Source organism: Nanorana parkeri, unplaced genomic scaffold, assembly GCF_000935625.1.
Source record: "Nanorana parkeri isolate BGI_ZX_2015 unplaced genomic scaffold, ASM93562v1 scaffold1800, whole genome shotgun sequence".
NCBI lineage: Eukaryota > Metazoa > Chordata > Amphibia > Anura > Dicroglossidae > Nanorana > Nanorana parkeri.
Window position 1 is genome coordinate 1 of NW_017308068.1, and position 20,861 is coordinate 20,861.

Below are 20,861 nucleotides of genomic sequence, written 5' to 3' on the forward strand. Positions count from 1 at the left end.
GGGAACGGGGGGTGTATTATTTTATACGTGGGGGGAGGGAGCTTTATATTATGTGAATCATGTCATATCACACAATAATGTTTGTTGCACTTGAACTCGGAAAATAGGTGGATATTCATTATTTCCACCAATAATTTATTCTTGGGGTCATAAGCTAAGGCCTATGAATTATTGATACTTTATTATATATTTTTGATATATCTTATGCTGCAATATATCATGTGAATTATTGAATCATGTTACATTATATAATCATGTTTGTTGCAATTGAACTCTGGAATTAGGTGATTGTTAGGTGGTCATTGGAGGTGTTTTTTACAGCTATTTTTCGCCATCTTTTTAATCATGTAATCAATAAAATGATATATATTTTATAGATTAAATCTTCTTTGTGGCTTGGTGCCTTTAAAATCCCACTTTTCTCTTTTTCAATTTTTTTGAGTGTTTGAACTTGCACGGAATATATTTGCACCAGATTTTTGAAGCTAGTGTAATGTTGTTGATAAATGAGGTTTAATAGACTCCAGGAAAGAAGACTTCTAACTCCAGGCAAAAAGCTTAACTGTCGCAACTTGAAGAAGTGGTCATGGGGACTTCTTAAGTTGTGATGTTTTCTTAGGTGATGAAAACACGTGCAAAAAAAGATGCAGTTGAAAAAGTAGTGCAAGCTCTGAAGAAAACAGGTACAAAACACGTGCAGTTGGAAAAGTAGTGCAAGCTCAGGTAAAAACAGGGGCACATGTTGAAAGACAGATTTGCACATTAAAAAAAATGATCTAAGAGGCTAAAACTGTCGTAATTGCTTTGATAAATTCCCCCCAATGACAGTTGCCAGTGCCCGCGGATAACTATGCCTAGGTGCATACTGTTTGCACACAGGTGCAATCGTACGGCTGTGGGCACTGTCAGCAGTCATTGTATAGTACAGCGCCTCCCACCCTCAGCTGATCGCATGATCCTCATGGAGGAATTTGTGAAATGTATGCGAGTGGCCAAAAGTGATGATATGAAAGCAATTTGAACTGTCACCAACATCTGCTTACAAGGAGATGCTGGTAGTCATGTTAAACAAGTGTTTGAACAAGTAGTAGTCATTGTTTTACATTACTAACTGTGTTTTGAGTCTCCCTTATTACTTCATGATACATAAAACCCAACATCCTATTGTTTATCTTGTATTCATGACAATCAAGAGGTTTATTTTAGGTCATTGTTTAGAAGAGCCGTCTCAACCTTTTTAAAATCATGATACCCTTTAAAAGTATGAAAAACCTCGAGGCACCCCATTTTAAAATGTCATAGATATTGGGGGGGGACCCCATGCAAAAACACAAAAAAAAGTGGGTTATCCGCTTCAGATTGAAGTACCCCTTCAAATAAAGATTTCACTCCTTCACATCAGAGTCAGCCTTTGCATCAGCATCCCGCCTTCACATCAGAAGCTCTTCTATATCAGCTTGCCCCCCCTTTCACATCAGAGTTCCCCCTTAACATCAGGAGCCCCCTTTACCTCAGTCTTCATTCCCCCCATCACATCACAGTCCCACTACCACAAACTTTTGAGGCACCTCTGAGGAAGACAGAAGGCACACCAGCGTGCCATGGCACCCTGGTTGAGAAAGGCTGGGTTAGAAGTACACCTACTGCCTGTGGACGAGGTTCATGAGTTGCTAAGTTCTTTTTTACTAGAAGTGCTTGATGTGGCACAGAAAGAGATAAAATCAAATCCCAAAGTTCTGGTCAATCTACTTTACATGTATTACTACAGTTAAACAAAACATCAACTAGTTTTACTTTAACAACTAGGCAAAGAATCTTCCTGTTTGTAACAGCAGCTTTTTACATCATGGCTAACTTTCTTGTCCCGGTTTGTAATGTTTTTGCGTACATTAGACATCAATAAAATGGTTTTATGCAATGTGTTCTCTCTCTATATTTTATAATGCTAATAGCAATGAGCAGTCCCAGAAGCCTTAAAGACCTCTTGCTCTGAGGTAAGGAAGAAGCAGACCCAAGACAGACCATAGCATACAGTATATAGCCCAAACGATACTTATTTACTAGCTGGAGGAACTATGCAATGCCAAAAGAAAATCCATGGTACAAGAAATTATTACATTATACTATGAAATGTATGCAGCAATAAATGTTAATTGTGCCACTTTCACATAAAAATATGAAAACAGAAAAAAATGAATTTATTTATTTTGTTTTACAGAGATTAAAAAAGACAAAACGAGGAACGGACAACAGACAGATATAAACTGATTAGTGGTGCTCATGCAGTTCTCTGCTTGCTCCAAACAAAAATGGAATTCAATGACACTTTTATTTGTGAAAAATACAGATTATTCAATTGTCAATGAGGGGGGTCACTACAGTCTTGGAGGACTTTGCAGCATCTCTTGCAAGAATATTATTTACTACAAATTTCAACTCTAGCAAGTAAACCCGCTTAGCGGAAGAAATTAGTTTTTTCGGTTTAATACCAAGAATCAATATTGGCTAACCAACATTCCAGTGGTATAAAGGTGAATAATGTATAATGATTAGATATAAATATATTAATGTTTCTCTGAGTGGTATTTAAACATGGATTTAAGTTACTATTTACAAGTCTTAAACATAAAAGATGAAGGAATATTTAGTGCAAAAGGAGAAACAAGGCTGATTGTTATTTAAAGTATAGTTGGGACATCTTTGTACCACTACTACACAAGATGTGGGTGAAGGCACCCTTTTAATTTTGGGTGACTATTAAGGCCCAATTTGGCAAAGCTTCAGATCACAGCTTGAGATATACTAAGGCAGTGCCAGCTCCCCTTAATTTTAACTCGCTCTGATATGGTACAGTATAGGCAGTGGAGCTTCCAGCCTTCTCCTCACACTCAAAATGCATTAGTAGTGACAATATGTCTGTCTCCACTATTTTTCTAGCATACCCTTCTGTAATGATATGGAAACACATACAATATAACAAGCTCTTATATGTATGCATAAGCATTCACATTAGTGTACACAGTTTCAATTTGGGACCTTTTGCTGTTCCCCTACATCAGCATACAAAATGTTTATAACTTTCATTTAGCATTTCATCTCTTATATTAGGAAGAATTTACCCCTATGGGTGCTGCCAAGTCTTCTATACACACCCTTGGTTGGTGCTGGTCCCATCTACATCATTCTGGTGGCAATAATTTTCTTCAAAATTAAAAGTAAGTGAAAAATTGTGTGATCCAAACAGAAGACAAAACAGGAACAGATATTTTCTGCATAGATTGTTAGTGTCACAGAGAGTAAAGGTTTATGTATATAATGCAGTTATTACATTTTGTTAGTACTGCTACTGTGTTGCTCCTTATATCCTTCTCGCAGAAAAGGGGATAATGGCAGGAGTTGGCTCTTACACACGGAGATAGTGTAAAGTGGGATATGTAAAGATAGCAGCTACAATCAAAAGGTCCATGTGACTAGGGTTTGTCTAATGGGAGTACTAGGTTCCCCATAAGCAGTAAAAGCAGGGTAAAAGACACTGTCCTGTGGGGAGTGATAATGAAGCAACACAAATCCAGAGTGTCTTATTGCCCTATTTGTTATATATGTCATATTACAGAATACTCTGGAGCAAAGCATATAACTCTGGAGGTAGGGGGAAAATTAATAGTTACTACATTTTCTGTTACATTATGATTAGGTACATAGTTGACCATCAATGCTGTAATGTCACATTACAAAGTAAAAAATGTTCAGTTCAGTCTGACAAGAATTTGACTTCTGGAACAAATACTGTGAACTTTAGGAAGAAGTTAGACAACCTCTTTCTGAAGAAATTTCTACATATTTTGAATATCAGACAGTTTTCAACCTGAGGAGGTCAATGGAACTACAATTAGCAGATAGCAAGGCAAGGCTTGAGGATGTCCCAGCAGGTAATAATACTGTGTGTGGCTTGTACAAGAACTGCAGCAGCTGTAGGATGGGATTGCGCTCTACACTTCCATGCCTCCTAGTTGTCCTTTGGATGTTAGCAGAATCCACATTCAGGTGCAGGCTTACCATATGAATTTTGCATGGGAAAGATGGAACCTGTGCTCCAAGGAGAGGCAAAGACATGGAGGTAGTAAAGGAATAGGGAAGTACCAATGCCCTATGCCAAAGAATAGATGGCATTAACTGGTGAAGTGGCTTCTGAACTTTCATTTCCTTCGGTCTCATCTTTGTCCTTTTTAACTGTATACTGCCCTATAAAAGAGCCATCTTCATTAAACTGTCCCTCTCCTCCTTCACCGTAATCAACAAGGCTGTCGTCACTTTCCTGCTGCTTTATGGTTCCATCTATAGAAGTCTGGCTGCCCTGAAGTGGCTTGTTGTCTTCATCACTTATTGAAAAGGAAAAAAAAAGTATGTTACTTAAACAGGCCTATTTAATAGAGAGGTGCAACAAGGTTCAGAAATCCATACCAACCAGATTTTACTTTTGACCAGTTTAGAGCAATTAAAATAATTGCTGATTGATTGCTAGGATTACTTCACACTTTGCACATCAATGTTAAAGTATATAAAAAAATCCTTTTTTTTTTTAAAGTTTGAAAAGAGTGGGAAAATATTAAAACCCTTATGTTTTTCCTGTGGTCTCTGTCACTGCTGGGAAGAAAAAACATCCCTATTTGTCTTGGTGGCCATTGTCACTGTGACGGAAACTTAGAAGAAATCTAAAATATTACAGTTGTCACTGGAAGAGGAGGTTTGGGGATATCTCCCAAAGGTTACACCTGGTACAAATGTCTAAGAGGGGACTTCCCCTTACTTTGTAAATGATTTTTCTCACCTCCTGTGGTCTGTCTGTTGCAATGTGACAGACAGCAAATAAACAAAACCTAAAAACAAAACAAAAACACCCTAAAACATATCCCACTTGATCCAAAACTTTAAAAAAAAGTATTGATTTTTACACTAGAGTAGAAGTAGAAGTTCAGGCTATTATATAATACTTCACCTTTTAAGTGCTGTCTTCCCACTGCTCCCCATTCCACTGCAAACTATTTACCATCAGCAAGTAGGTGGGAAGGAATTATTTCTCCCTCCAGCGCCTAGAACAGTTGACATCGGTGGGTGACATCACTGCTCTATGAAATTCAGCCCCATTGTCAGCTGTGCACATCACACAGAGCAGGAGCTGGGACTTTGCAGTCATGTGACTGCATAGAAGACCAAGTAAACAAAGGTATTTAAATGCCCATTTATACTAAATAGTAATGGGAAGCAGGGTGAAGAGAGCATGCAAAACGTGGGGTGTTATGTAGCCTGAACATCTACTAATGATGTAGATTATTATCTACTGCTGCAGGGAGTAAAAAAAAGTTAAGTCAGCTTGCTTCATATTATCAGCTTGCATTAAATATTTGTTAAGAAGCGAGAAAGCTTAAAAGAATGGCAGATGGTCTATTGCATATTATTAGTAAGGTACACAGCGCTCTAGCTGTGGAACTATGTAGAATATGAAGGAAACGAATCTCCTCTCTTTATTACTGCTATAATATCTGCTCTATCATTAGATGATGAATTATAAGCTTTTGTCACACTACTGAGTTACAAGGACTCCGGATGCCTCTTGAAAGCTCAACAGCATATGCTTTAGAATATTTGTAGCTGGACTGAAATGCTGAGATGTAATTTATTAATTTAATGAAAATAATCAGCTGATTCCTGATGTATTTTGGCATAAAGAAAAATGAAATGTCATTGGTTCTATGTGCCTCTTCATTTGTAGTATCAATGTAGGCCAAGATGAGAAGGTGTAATTTAGATTCCCAGTGGGGTTCCACAATTAGTTTTTGGAAAATGCATATTGTTAAAAAATATATAATTTATTTAATAACTGAGGAAACATATTTTGTGTGTTCCAATATTATGGAAAGGTTCTTGTTTGTAAAGGTTTCTGAGAAATATCAACACTGAGAAATACAGTATCAATACTCACAAATGTGCTCATTTATAAAGAGGCTCTCCAAAGTCTCTACAACTTCGTATCATATTTCGATAGATATGAAAATAATCCACCATCTATTGTTATAGACTCATTTTGCAAATTTATAAATATTTATTGCTCTTTTTTTAAAGGAACTATCCTTACTTGCAATATTATTTTTAGTTTTGTCCTTCTGATTTTGTGGTTTTTCAACCCAGTTTGTGTATTTTTCTCTAAATCTGGATCCCAAATTCCAATTTTAAATAGAAGCATTACACAAATAATTCTACTCTACCAGTGATTTTATTACAATTAGTGGTGAATAATAAGGACCAGGTTACCTCTGATCCATTTTTTATATGAGCAATTAATCATGAAGTCTCTACAATTAGCTGCTAATGTAGAAACTGTGTCCTATCTTCCCATGTCATACTTTAATACATTAGGTAGAAATCATGCAATATTTCACAGTGCAATCAGTGGAAGGGTTACAAAAAGAACAATTTCACTAATTGTTAAAAAAACCCCCAAGGGAAAACATTTTATTAACCCTAGCAGTGGGGCCAGTGCAATGCAAGGGTTAAATGCTTCTTTTCCTCTAGGGACTAAAATAAAAAAGTTACACTCACCCGATTCTCCAAGCCGGCTTGTTGTTAGACCAATCCTTCCAGCCTCTCTCCTCTGCAGTGGTCTAAGGTCCCTGAGTCATCACATCCTATATACTGTGTATATAACATGAGGATGCAGAGGAATATTCCATCACTGCAACGGAGGAGGAGAGAGGCTGGAGGGATTGCTGTCTCAGCCAGCAAGCTCAGAGGATCGGGTGAGTATAACTTTGCTATTTTCCTACCTTAACCCTTGTGTAGGTAGCCCTAATGCAAGGGTTAATATCCCCCCCCCCCCCAAAAAACCTTCCCTAACCCCTTTGTAGGTAGCCCTAATGCAAGGGTTATTATCCCCCCCCCCCCGGTATTGTTCTTTAAGTAATTTACCTTTTAATTCACAAAAAAGGTATTTTGATTCTTGGAACTACAACACAGAAAAGGTTGAGCTCATGTACTTTACAACACGATTAAATTACAGTGGTATATAATGTAGCTCACCTAAAGGAGAACTATGGGGTGAGTGAAATTCAAGTCGACCTGTGACACTGAAGCAGCCACAGGTTGGCTCTATTGATTGGAAACCCAGGGAACACATTCCCGTTTCTCTCCCTGCAGAGAGCGATGACTGTCAGTCACCGCAGGGATTCCTAATCCCCTCCCGGATTCTCCAGTACTGACTGGAGGAACAGATGGAGGAGGGGGCGTGCACAGTGAGCCAGCTGTCATTCAGGCAGCAGGGTGGATCTCGACAATATTGTCGGGATCCGCCCCGGCTGCGGTGCGGCTCGGCACTGTCAGCATATAGCAGGCAATAGCCCGCTATATCTTAAGTTTTGGGTGACAGGAGGACATTAGTATATGTCCTTCTGTGACTCTGAAGAGAACTATGGGCAAAAGGTGGCCCATAGTTCTCTTTCAATAATATTGAGCTTATTGCAAATCTCATGAAAAGGCAGCATCTGCCAAAAAGTGCACCATGTGGTAAATGTACAAGTGCATATAGTGGTCAAATTGTGAACTATAATGAGTTTATCAAGTTTTATAAAGAAAACCAATATTGCACTGTGTAAGGAATAAATGCATAGATATAAAGTAGGGCTGGTAATGATAAATTTTCGTGTTCGATTAATCTAATTTTTTTTAAATCAATTAATTTCGATTATAACGCACATGCAGACCCAACTACATTGACCTATACACATACAGCACTGCAATGAAGTAATAAAATGAACTAAAAGTTTAACGATTAAATCGAGGAATTAATCGCTAATTTCCCCATCCCTAATATAAAGGCAACAATTTTCAAGGATATAATACTTTAAAGTGGCTAGCTAAAAAATATTAAAATGCAAGCTGCAGGAGCAACAGTCTTCTTTGTCAGGCATATGGACAGTATGCCTAGTGAAGAAGCTCCAACTTTATATATTTTTTAATCTATGTTAGCTTCCTAAAGCACATACTGTATATTCTATGTACAGTAGAATTCAAGTTAGTTTGAAAAGGTTAATGTTCCACCTTTTTTTATGCCACAAGTTACTGGAGTAGCTAGGTTATTTTATAAACATTAGTATCAATAAGGACAGCTTTACTTTTACAGACAAATAACTTTATCCTACCTTCCAAAAAACCTTAATGGGAAGAAATGGAAATATAATTATTTAGGGAAGGCAAAAAAAAAGAATACAGAGACAGAAAAACAAAACAATAAATGGTACTATGGTAGGACACATAAGGAATTTGGAAAGAAAAGCACACACACTGCTATAGCATGGACACATCTACTGACACTTATCAGTTTCGATTTAAAAAAAGCTTAAAAAGGGAAAATCACATTTAAGTACACCAGCGTTACAGTTATGAGATTGGACCTGGCTAAGCAGATTCCTCTTTGTGCATTGTTTTATTTTTTCACTTCCACATAGATGCACACATGACTTAGCCATTTTTAAATTTGGCCCCAAAACATAGCAGACTTTTGGTTGTTCTATATGCAGGCTGCTAGCACACATAACGCACATAAGGTGACATGTAAGCAGTGGCGTGCCTCACCTGTGCTCTTTCCTGGAGAGCAGGAAGGAAACAAAAGGCACACACGTTACATGCACAGGCCGATATGACACAGTGGCACTGTCCTTTGTGTGACACTGTGACCCGGTGTGTTGACCACTTATCAAGTCTGACTGATACTAACATATTTCTGAAACATTCTGTTTGCTGAAAACAAATATGTGACACTTATTCACTAATGTCTTAAATATGTGTAAAGAAATACATATATTGTATATCAATTATTTTGAGTATCTGCAGTATTTCATTAAACAAACACTTCTTGCCCTATAAAAGTGACACTATAGTCAGGAGTTGAATCTTAAAAATGCATTCAAGTACCTTAACTATTGACAAAAACATAGCTTATTTGTGTATCACTCGGCTGTAGATCCTCAAATCATCTCTGAATTGGTGCTGATACTGTTCTTCCTTCTAGAGTGTGGCTACTTTTGTTCACCATAGTCCCTGCATGTGTTGTAAGGTAGCCACCGCTCCAGGCTCACTCCCGTAATGGACTACAATCTCACGTTTCGTTTACTAATTTGTATTGAAGTTATAGTCTATGATGAATAGGAATCCTCTATACTCAGGGGGTTATTCACAAAGCTGGCCGAAGGATCAGCAATAGCTCTGAGTGATCCTTTGGCTAGCTTCGGCCGTCTGAGCCGTTCGGTTCAGTAGAACCGAAGGGATGCTTTTCGGGCTATTCACTATAGCCCGTACAGCTCCTAAAGTTGGCCGAGTGGCTCAGTCGAGCCGAAGGCATATGTGGTGAAAAGCCAAAGCGGGCCGAAAGCCTGCAACTGGCAGCTGGACGGAGGCAGCGTCATCTCACGGATGGCTCCGGCCACTTGCAATGTCACATCAGCGTCCCCTGGTTACCAGGTAACCAGGGGACGCTGATCTGTCATTACAATGAGAACTCGGCAGAGCCGCCGTGATATATATATGTGTAATTACTGTATGTTGAGCATTTTCAAAAAGGTATAATATATCCATCATTTCAGCAAACCTTTCTTCTATCGGGTCTCACAAACAAATATATTGTAATGTAGTTTTTTTTTCCCTTTAATGATTTAGTATTAGACACTATATAATTGGCTGAATTTCCAAGCCTGCGTTCATTACAAATACGTATTTCACTACCTCTTTAAGGCTTCTGACTGCAAATGAATAAACGCTTTAGCCAAATAAATCCCTAAAAACGCAAAATATTGTATGTCCGTCCTTGTATTTCCCTTATTAAATCCCGTCATTGAACTGTCATTACACACTGAGAACTCGGCGGAGCCGGACGAGTTCTCAGTGTGTAATGAACACTTTTCACTTTGTTTACTGCTTGTATGCACTAGGATCATGTGAGTTGCAATCTGTAATGGTTTTACACTAATGGTTTTACACTATCTGTTTTTATTTCTTATTTTATTTGGTTGATATATGGTGATGAGAAACTGAGAAGATTCCATATTTCACCACGGAAATCAATGAGCACGTTTACCTTTCCGTGATAGAAATGTAATGGAAAAGATTAATGATTTTTCAATTTGAGATGGAAACATTGTGTGACAAGGGGAATCGGATTAAGAAAACAGGAGGATTAAAGATTTCAAAAGAGGACTGTTCACTGTGATGTTTGGAGATTGGAACATTGTTGATTTATTCCAGGGGTAGCCACATTTTGGCCTTCCAGCTGTTGTGGAACTAGAAGTCACACAAGGCATTGCAAGACTCTGGCAGCCACAGGAATGACTTCCAGAGGCTAATACATGATGGGATTTTTGGAGGGCCAAAGTTGGACTTCCCCTGATTTATACACTTTGTGGTATATGTAATATTGTATGATTTAGGTATTAAGGGGATGTTCATCTCATGGTTGTCTATTACAAGTCTATTACAAGTGTAAGCACTACATAGTTATTGTTACATATACTATATGTAGCATTTTACTTAAATTGTAGTGTAATGTAAACGGGTAAGCCGTATTAGTCTAGTAGAGAAGATGTATAAAAAAACCAAAAACAAAACGGAGTATTGTAGTATGCGATGATACCTTTCTTATTGAACTAACAAAATATGTAAAAGACAAGCTTTCGAGAGTTAACCTCTCTGTTTATTTGTTCTGTGTTCTAGTTATCAGGATACATTCTTTACTCCCAGGTCCAACATTTATGACACCCCACTCACCCCCCCTCCCTAACAACTTTCTCTTGCTTTAAGTGGTAAACCTTGTCATGTTGATTAGTATTGCTTCTGACCTGAAGAAGAGAGGTTAACTCTCGAAAGCTTGTCTTTTATATATTTTGTTAGTCCAATAAGAAAGGTATCATCACATACTACAATACTCCGTTTAGTTTTTTTATACATTTTACTTAAAGATATGTAAACATTAAATCAATATACACTGTATTACAAAATAGTTTATTAGTTGTATTTATCTGTAATGTATATGCATGTAAGTTTTTTTGATAGGTATCAACCCTTTCCCTGCCACCGCCGTAATATATACGGCGGAACAAAACTGTTCCTGAAACGCCAGGTCAGTATGCCTTACGGCGGTGGCATTTACAGTTCTGCTATGTGATCGCTTTAGCAACCATGAACTTATAGCAGAACTGTTCCCTGGACAGTCCCCCCTTAAATTAATAGCTGTCATCAGTGGGGCAGCTATTAACAAAAATTCCGGGTCATCTGCAGCCTCTCCAGGCAGGGATCTGTGACTCCATGGGTCCCCGCTGCTTTCCCCAGCTTATATGGGCTGAGGCAGAGACGATCCAAGGAGAAATGGCTGCCAGGATGGCCGAGCGGTGAGGAGATTGGAGCCGCTGTCATCCTGTCAGTTTCCGGATGACAGCGGCTCTGTGCGTGGCCGAGCGGAGGATCGGTAAATATCAGTGATATTTACCGATCCTCTGTGCAGAGCAAACACTGGAGTGATCGTTTAATCACTCCAGTGTTTGTAAATAACTGGGGGCACATAGTACTATGGTCCCCAGTTATGAATGAACAGGATTTTACATCACTTCCTGTTCATTCATGAATTTCTCAATGGGGAGAAGCACTCACTACTAGGGATGTCCTGATACCGATACCAAGACTGTTGTGGAACTAGAAGTCACACAAGGCATTGCAAGACTCTGGCAGCCACAGGAATGACTTCCAGAGGCTAATACATGATGGGATTTTTGGAGGGCCAAAGTTGGACTTCCCCTGATTTATACACTTTGTGGTATATGTAATATTGTATGATTTAGGTATTAAGGGGATGTTCATCTCATGGTTGTCTATTACAAGTCTATTACAAGTGTAAGCACTACATAGTTATTGTTACATATACTATATGTAGCATTTTACTTAAATTGTAGTGTAATGTAAACGGGTAAGCCGTATTAGTCTAGTAGAGAAGATGTATAAAAAAACCAAAAACAAAACGGAGTATTGTAGTATGCGATGATACCTTTCTTATTGAACTAACAAAATATGTAAAAGACAAGCTTTCGAGAGTTAACCTCTCTGTTTATTTGTTCTGTGTTCTAGTTATCAGGATACATTCTTTACTCCCAGGTCCAACATTTATGACACCCCACTCACCCCCCCTCCCTAACAACTTTCTCTTGCTTTAAGTGGTAAACCTTGTCATGTTGATTAGTATTGCTTCTGACCTGAAGAAGAGAGGTTAACTCTCGAAAGCTTGTCTTTTATATATTTTGTTAGTCCAATAAGAAAGGTATCATCACATACTACAATACTCCGTTTAGTTTTTTTATACATTTTACTTAAAGATATGTAAACATTAAATCAATATACACTGTATTACAAAATAGTTTATTAGTTGTATTTATCTGTAATGTATATGCATGTAAGTTTTTTTGATAGGTATCAACCCTTTCCCTGCCACCGCCGTAATATATACGGCGGAACAAAACTGTTCCTGAAACGCCAGGTCAGTATGCCTTACGGCGGTGGCATTTACAGTTCTGCTATGTGATCGCTTTAGCAACCATGAACTTATAGCAGAACTGTTCCCTGGACAGTCCCCCCTTAAATTAATAGCTGTCATCAGTGGGGCAGCTATTAACAAAAATTCCGGGTCATCTGCAGCCTCTCCAGGCAGGGATCTGTGACTCCATGGGTCCCCGCTGCTTTCCCCAGCTTATATGGGCTGAGGCAGAGACGATCCAAGGAGAAATGGCTGCCAGGATGGCCGAGCGGTGAGGAGATTGGAGCCGCTGTCATCCTGTCAGTTTCCGGATGACAGCGGCTCTGTGCGTGGCCGAGCGGAGGATCGGTAAATATCAGTGATATTTACCGATCCTCTGTGCAGAGCAAACACTGGAGTGATCGTTTAATCACTCCAGTGTTTGTAAATAACTGGGGGCACATAGTACTATGGTCCCCAGTTATGAATGAACAGGATTTTACATCACTTCCTGTTCATTCATGAATTTCTCAATGGGGAGAAGCACTCACTACTAGGGATGTCCTGATACCGATACCAAGCATTTTCAGGAGTACTTGTACTCCTGAAAATGCCCCGATTCTTAAGGCCGATGCCGGCCCTTTAAAATTTTGTCGGGTCTTCGGCAGCCTGCTGGAGTCCTGACGGTAGCTTCATGGCAGTGCCTGTCCGTTTCTATACCTCCTACTCCTTCTTCCTGCCACAGCACAGCCCCGAACACCGGCACCCGTCAGATCACCTGAGAGCCCTGCAGAGATCCACATGCCGCCCAGCTGAGACTGCAACCTTCTGCTCTGGTGGTATGTAATGTGCTGCTGTGGGATCTATTGTGCAGATGCTGTGGGATTTAGTGTGCAGATGTTGTGGGATCTATTGTGCAGATGTTGTGGGATCTATCGTGCAGATGCTGTGGGATCTATCGTGCAGATGCTGTGGGATCTATCGTGCAGATGCTGTGGGATCTATCGTGCAGATGCTGTGAGATCTATCGTGCAGATGCTGTGAGATCTATCGTGCAGATGTTGTAGGATTTATTGTGCAGATGCTGTGGGATTTATTGTGCAGATGTGGTGGGATGTATTGTGCTGATATGGTGGGATGTATTGTGCTCTGCTGGGATGTAGTGTGCTCTGGGGACGTGTATTGTGCTTTGCAGACATCTGTATTCTGCTTTGGGGACATCTGTATTTAGCCCGGGTGGGAAACTGCCCTAAAATCATTAGTCTGTGTTGTTTTAGAAAAAATGTCACATGTCCCTTTAAGAAAAAGTATTGGTAATTGGTATCGGAAAGTACCTGAGGGCAAGTACTTGTACTTGGTCTTAAAAAAGTAGTATTGGGACATCCCTACTCACTACAGAGGCTTTTCAGTATTCAGAAACTGGTGATCGTAAATATTTTACTATCAACAGTCTCTGTATGATGGGAAGCCTCTGTACCGAGTGCTTCCCATTCATTGAGTGCTCAGGCTGCAGAAAAAGAAATTGAGCACTCGGTGTCCTTAATTTATTTTTCTATTTCAAAAGGGAAATGTCAGGGGTCTGTCTAGACCTCTAATATTTCCCCAAAGCCACCCCCCCCCCTCCCAACAGTAAAAATAAATAAATAAAATGTGTAAAAAATAAATACATTAATAAAAAAAAAGCACAACCCTCCCCTCCACACACATAACATACACGAGCACCAGATTGTGGTGTACGCCATGCACATGCGCTGCAGTGCGTTGTTAGAACGCTTCACAGTTCATGATTTTTTAAAAATGTTTTCTGTTGAAAAAACATTAACTGTGGCCGCGCATGGCAAAGTTTTGTGATGCATTGCCATACGCCTGTACCTTGTGTTGCAATTAAATATACGCCTGTATCATTTTATCACAACACAAACACCAACACATCGCAAAAACGATTTTTAACAAAAGTTGCTTATACACAGTTTTGCGTTCCTACATTTTTTTTACCTTGTCACAAAAAGGCGCAATTTAAAATTTGCAAATATTTGTTATTTATTAACTCAATACAGTTTTAGCTTTTAGATTTAGTCAGAAAATATTTTTTTTGTACACTGATACTAATTTTAGTGTGCTTTATCAATTGAATTGTGTATTTTTAATCCGTTTAATATTAATTTGAGAAACATTTGCACAATTATCGCAGGGCCTACAAATTTAGTAGCACCATCTTTTTTTTCTACCAGGCCTGTGCTTTCATAAAATATATGGTTTGGGGGTCTTTTACAAACGCTAGCAACGCAGCAATAGAAAAATCAAATCAATGGGAAAAATTGCAAAAATGGTGTGGCCAGCTGTGGTGCAAAATGTTCCGGAGGGGTTAATACATCATTTTGGATCTATCCTTACCTGTAATCAAATGATCCATCCTCATCCTTCTGATCTTCAGCACCCAAAGCCACTTCCTTTTTCTCTCGCACTAAAGAGTACAACAAATCAAAGTGGACTTTTATATAATTTCCCATCATGCCCCATCACTAAAATTATTGACTACTAAAAAAGTGTGCCCGTCTCAGAAGGAGCATAGTTGGGAATATCAAGAACCAGCAGAAGTGTTTCCGCAGGCAGTATATACAGAAATGCAGTGTCCAGTACTGGGCAGTGTCCAGTATGTGCAGAACTAGATTACTGGAGGGTATGACAACAACCTGTATGTGCAGTAGAGGAGTACCAGACGGTATGATGGTGAGGAGTAGGAACAGGAGAAGAAAACAGAGTATGTCAGAAGGCAGTATGTGCAAAAGAGGAATAACAGAGGATCCAGCATTGGGCAGTATGTGCAGGACATGAGACCTGGTATAACAGTGAGTAGTTTGAGTAGCAGTAGCATGCAGTGGTATGTGATCTGACTATATGTTTAAGAGAAGATTGGGTAGTTTGGGACAGTGGGCTGTGGGTAAAGAAGAAGAGTGTGGAGGCTATGCAGTACATTCAGGAAAAAAGTGTGGTGGGTTTACAGCAGGTGGTATGTGCAGGAGAAGAGTGAGAAGGGTATGACAGTGAGCAGTAAGTGCAAGAGAGAAGTGTGGAGGGTATAAGGGCGTGTAGATTGTGCAGGACAGATGTGAGATGTGAGGTGGGTATGAGGGTGGGCAGTATCTACAGCAGAGGAGTGTGGAGATGAGAGCAGGCTGATGTTCAGGATAGAAGTGCAGAGTGTGTGAAGTGGGGCATTATGTGCAAGAGGAAAGTGTGGGAGATACGCAGCTGGGCGTATTTGTAGGAGAGCGGAGGGTACTATGGTAGGCTGCATGTGCAAGAGTGGGGTGTCGGAGGATGATGATGATGATGGGTAGTATGTGCAGGAAAGTAGTGCTGGCGTGTATAGTGGTGGCCAAAATGTACAGGTGAGGAGTGCTAGAAGGTACAAGGAAGGGCACTATGTGCAGCAGAGAAGTGCTGCAGGGTATGATGACAGCCAGTATGTACAGGAAAGCAGTGTTGAGAGTATGAGAGTGTGTGTGGTATGTGCAGGGGATAAATGCACAGCATATGTGGTGGGGCAGCATGTGCAGAACAGAAGTGGAGACAGCATAATAGTGGCCAGCATGTGTAGAAGTGGAGTGCAGAAGGTATGTTGGTGGCCAGTATGTGCAGTAGAAGAGTGTGGAGTGTGATTATTTTCTTATCTGTGATAATAAAGATGTTATATAATAAAATATATTTTATAACATTATAATAGTATGCTAATATTATATTATGTTATAAATACGTTCTAATATTCAAAATATTCTATTAGTTTTAAAATATGCATTCTGTCAGAGTTTGTTTACTTTTTCGTTAATGACCTTACATGTTTAAATTTAATGAAGAAAATAAATGACTTTTTCCAATCATCTGTGATGCTGTCAACAAATTTGCCTATTACCTGGGTATTTGCCTCCTCGACTCCTCTTGATGAAGCACACAATCAACAGGATAAGTACAAGCAGAGCAACAGCACACATGAGCCCAATGAACCAACCTTGAGTGGCAATGTCTACTTGGTTCTTTGTGTAAGCTGCCAGAGGTAAGAAAACCATTGGTCATATAGACGTACTTGACCTTATATAAACATAGCAAACAGCAATGTGTATGTAAAGCAAATAATACATAATCCACAAAGGGAGGAAAAATAGTTTAAACGGTATTAAAACAATGATGGAAGCTTGTATATCATCGGGACTGTAGAAGACAGAGCCCCAACCTTGTCCTTCAACTCTGAGACAGTAGTCTTTTTAGAGTCTCTCTACAGGATAGAAGGTTGGTATGTATGGGCCAATCACACAGTTTCTCTGGAGCTCATGTGAAGAGACCAAGTAACCAGGGGGGCTGTTGAGGATCGAAGAAAGGAAGCTCTGTAATTAGACAGTCAAAAAAGCAAAGGAGTAAAAAACAGAACTTAGCCTAGAGTAATGGAACAATAGTGTGTGGACAAAATGTAAATGTGCATTTCTGCAACAAAGCGACATCTTGCAAGAAATTTGATCATAAAACAATGTAGAGCTTAAAGGTAAAACATGTATTTATATCACATGACATGATCTAATTTACCAAAAAAAAGCATAAATACATTTCTATGATCAGGAGATCCTATCCACAGAAATAATATACATATTTTGCAGTATGGTAAGAATAATAATCAATATTTGCAACTGATTGTGATCACTTAATATTACATCTAATATTTTGCAATATAAAAGTGGGTTCATGATAGCAATTTTAAAAGCTTAATCAAACAAGGAAGATAAGGCGTACACCAATTAGGAAGGTTCTAGCACACATTACAAAATAGCAACTTCCATTTAAAACGGATAAAAGCGGTTTGATGGAAATCTTGAATGCACAGCATTTTACAGTACATCCTTCTTTGACAACAAAACAAGCTTGTTTAATAAAATAGTAACTCATAGCACACAATTCTGTATTCAGAGCAATTAAAGATAATTTATAATTGCTATAATTCGTTGAAATTATGCTTTGCTTTTTGAGCTGCCGTATTAGCCTGAAAAGAATATATTAAATGCAAAGGACCCCATAAGATTACTGACTGGGTAACTGCTTTAACCTCCACCTTTATTAGGTAAACAGGTTTCATTTTGCACATATTAAGGACTTGCTATACTGTACAAAACATATAAATATTTGCAAAATATGAAGTTTTGCCTAAAGTGATACATAGTAGAGTAGGTAGATAGAGTAGTACAGATAGATAGATAGATAGATAGATAGATAGATAGATAGATAGATAGATAGATAGATAGATAGATAGATTACATGGATAGATTGATAAGAGATAAACTTTTCAGATAGTATACTAATATACTATCTGCAAAATTTAAAAATGTCTCCAATTATACTTTTGCCCCTTTCAACTTTATGTTATAAAAATGTATCAGTTTTCAATCTGAATTTCATTTTACAAGCTATTTTTCCCCAAAGCCCCCCCCCCCCCCCCCATGCACATGCGTCAAAGATTGTACCTGTGTTGCCATTGAAGGAACACAAAGCCCTCACCTGAGCTGGTCTCGAACGTCACGTATGGGCTTGTGACTGAGTGGTGCTCCCGGGAATAAACCCGTACTCGGTAGGTCATCCCGGGGACCAGGTCAGACAGCTGAATTGAGGGGGGATGACCCTTAACTGGAACAGTTCTGTTCATGTTATTACCTGATAGGAAAGAGCTAAGGATGAATGTCGGCTGAGTGGAGAGCAGGAGATGGAGAGGAAAGCCAGAGCAAAGGTTTCATGCAATGTGCTGCAGACCCACATACACACAGATAATGGCTTTAAATCAGAAACAATGCCTTCTGGCCATAAAACTGCATACCACAATGATCAAAATGTACGAATCTAACATGTGAATTTGAAACAGCCCCTATCTAGTCCCCAGTCCTTGCCCAGTCTATCAATATTTGGACATCACCGCTAAGTATAGTTTCTAGAGGTCCAAACACCACAATTTTAGTTTAGTGGGGAATTGCTATCTGTGTTTTTATTACTATCTGTGTCCCAGTTGTAGATATTTCCCCTCACTTCCTGTTTTGATAACGAGTGTTTTTTGGACAAGGAAATGACAATGAATCTCATTAAGTAGACACAGGCAGCAATAAACCTTGCCAAATTTTATAACCTTTCTATACTTTATTACTCTAGACATAAAGATTTAGTTAGATTTCCACTTTAAATTGAATTTGCATAGCATTATTTTCAAGAAAGTCCCTGTGCCAATTATTATATCAGTGACACAATAATTTTCTGTAATACGGTCAACTGTGATAAGATTTTGCAGGGAAGAGCCTTCTTCATGCTAGCTTAATGTAGACCATGGCATCCTAGAAGGAAGCAGGGAACCTCTACTCTTTTTTGGTATGGGCCTGCAGTTGCAAATCTCTTTAGATTTTCTACAGTGAAAGACATAAACCACAGTATTTCCTTTACTGGTAAGTAAAAAGAAAATATATATAAAATAAATATAATACCCAATCCCAGCAATTCACATAAAAAATCAAGTCCACGAAATGTACCATATTTGTATGTTAGTCTTTTAATATAGACATAGGCGTGCACAATACTCATGTGCATAAACCTGACATCTAGACCAACTGTTTTACCAAAATTCTGTGCATACTGTTATACAACATGCTACTATGGGCAACTGATGCCATACAATCTGTCAAAGACAAGCAGAAAACCATTATAAACATCATTGTAGCAGATGTCTGCGTTGCAGTCTGTACACCATTTGATAATAACCCTACAATGTTTATCATTGGTTTATACTCAGCACAATATAAGACACTTATATTTTATAAGTCTCATCACCATTAGTGCAGCCATGTGGCTCTGTCCGTTGGTAGTAGACAATATGGAAGCTGTTGACATGAAGCATGGCAATCGAACACACACGCAAGGCAAATTCAGCGCAATGCATATAAGCCAAAAACATTTCAATACATGGAGGTGACAAAACCTTTATTTTACTAAAAAAGAAAACATAACGAATGGGCAAAATGCCATGCCAGACATATTCATTTACCATAAGCAACTGGCCACCTTATATATATATATACATAAAATGTCTCAAATCCATAGTCACATATAGGAACTTCCACCCTAGAGAAAGATGAAAATATTCTTCTGTGCTTTTGGATATGTAATGTGTTGTTAGTTCAGAACACTGCTATTTTAGACAGTTTTGGAATTTGGAGTTGTGCTATTTTCAACACATTGTGATTACATAACACACTAATAAAAGAAAAAATAAATATGCTCTTTTTTTATGATTTTTTTTTATATTCTCAAAAACATATGATGAAAGTTCCTATAGATTTCTATGCAAAAATAGCACTCAACCTGATCTAACAAGCTGATTAAGCGCAAAACGGACACTCCAGGAGTGGGAAATTTAGGAACAAACTTATAAAGCAATGAATCTGACATTCACCAAACATTTCTTGCTGATGCATGTTTTTTTTAAGTGACAGTGAATGATTGATTGATTCATCACCAGCAAATGGTGAAAGTCACACTAACTGCTTTATATGCATGCCCATTAGAGAAATGTCAAGACCAAGAAGGCTCTCATCCTCAGCTCTCATCTCAGCCTGGTAAATCACTGTAATTAGGCAGGTAAAGTTGTGTAAGTTTCCAGGTTTTGTGTTGATAAAATGCCCCATAGGAATGCACAACAAATTCTTTTTTTTTGTAATAATTTAAAAGATTGAAGTGTTAAAGAAAATTCATACTAAGATAATGCACAGGGTGCCACCGCTGGACTAAATTTTAAAAATACTAGTTGTCTGAATATTATGTTGACCAAAAGCTTACTTGAATAAGAATGCAGATCAGGAGTTCAATCTTTTTTTTTTTTTAGCTGTATGCTGATTCCAGTTTATCAAAAGTATTGGTGCCAGAGAAAGCCAGGCAATTAGCATTTTTAGGAGGTTGGCAATGACATTCTCCATATTTCTCTTATTAAAATAATATTTGCTTTATTTTAATCATAAAGAGCCAGAAAGTATCATTATATAGAGCACATTTATGCTGCATAAACTGAATTGACAAATGCTATTTTCTTTAAATGTTGGCCATAATCCTGGACTTAGGCTGGTAGGCTTAAATAAAACTGTCAATTTACCACCTAATGTTTACTATTTAATTAATTTGTAAAAATAAATCTGAAAATTCTATGAGGCTGTCTGGATGTTTATGTCTGTAAAATGATTCTTTTAGTAAATTACCCTTTGAGTGTGTCAGTTAATGGAAACCTGTCTTGGGAGAAATGTCTAGTATG

At 38.5% G+C, this 20,861-nt stretch overlaps 1 protein-coding gene across 13 annotated transcripts in view; it reads right to left on the reverse strand.

Moving 5' to 3' along the window:
* Positions 1–2,981: 2,981 nt before the first annotated feature.
* NFASC (neurofascin) overlaps positions 2,982–20,861 on the reverse strand; it is a 189,042-nt gene continuing 171,162 nt past the window's right edge. For 6 of the 13 annotated variants that reach the window (XM_018571659.1, XM_018571658.1, XM_018571661.1 and 3 more), the window contains 5 exons: positions 18,083–18,235; positions 16,455–16,586; positions 14,936–15,005; positions 8,193–8,204; positions 2,982–4,379 (listed from right to left, as the gene is read on the reverse strand). In XM_018571659.1, the coding sequence (XP_018427161.1) occupies positions 4,148–4,379; positions 8,193–8,204; positions 14,936–15,005; positions 16,455–16,586; positions 18,083–18,235 (599 nt within the window). In that variant the 3' untranslated portion in view covers positions 2,982–4,147. Of the gene's footprint in view, positions 4,380–8,192; positions 8,205–8,625; positions 8,638–14,935; positions 15,006–16,454; positions 16,587–16,775; positions 16,924–18,082; positions 18,236–20,861 lie in introns of those variants that run through there. The other 7 variants (XM_018571666.1, XM_018571656.1, XM_018571664.1 and 4 more) reach the window with 5 other exon arrangements.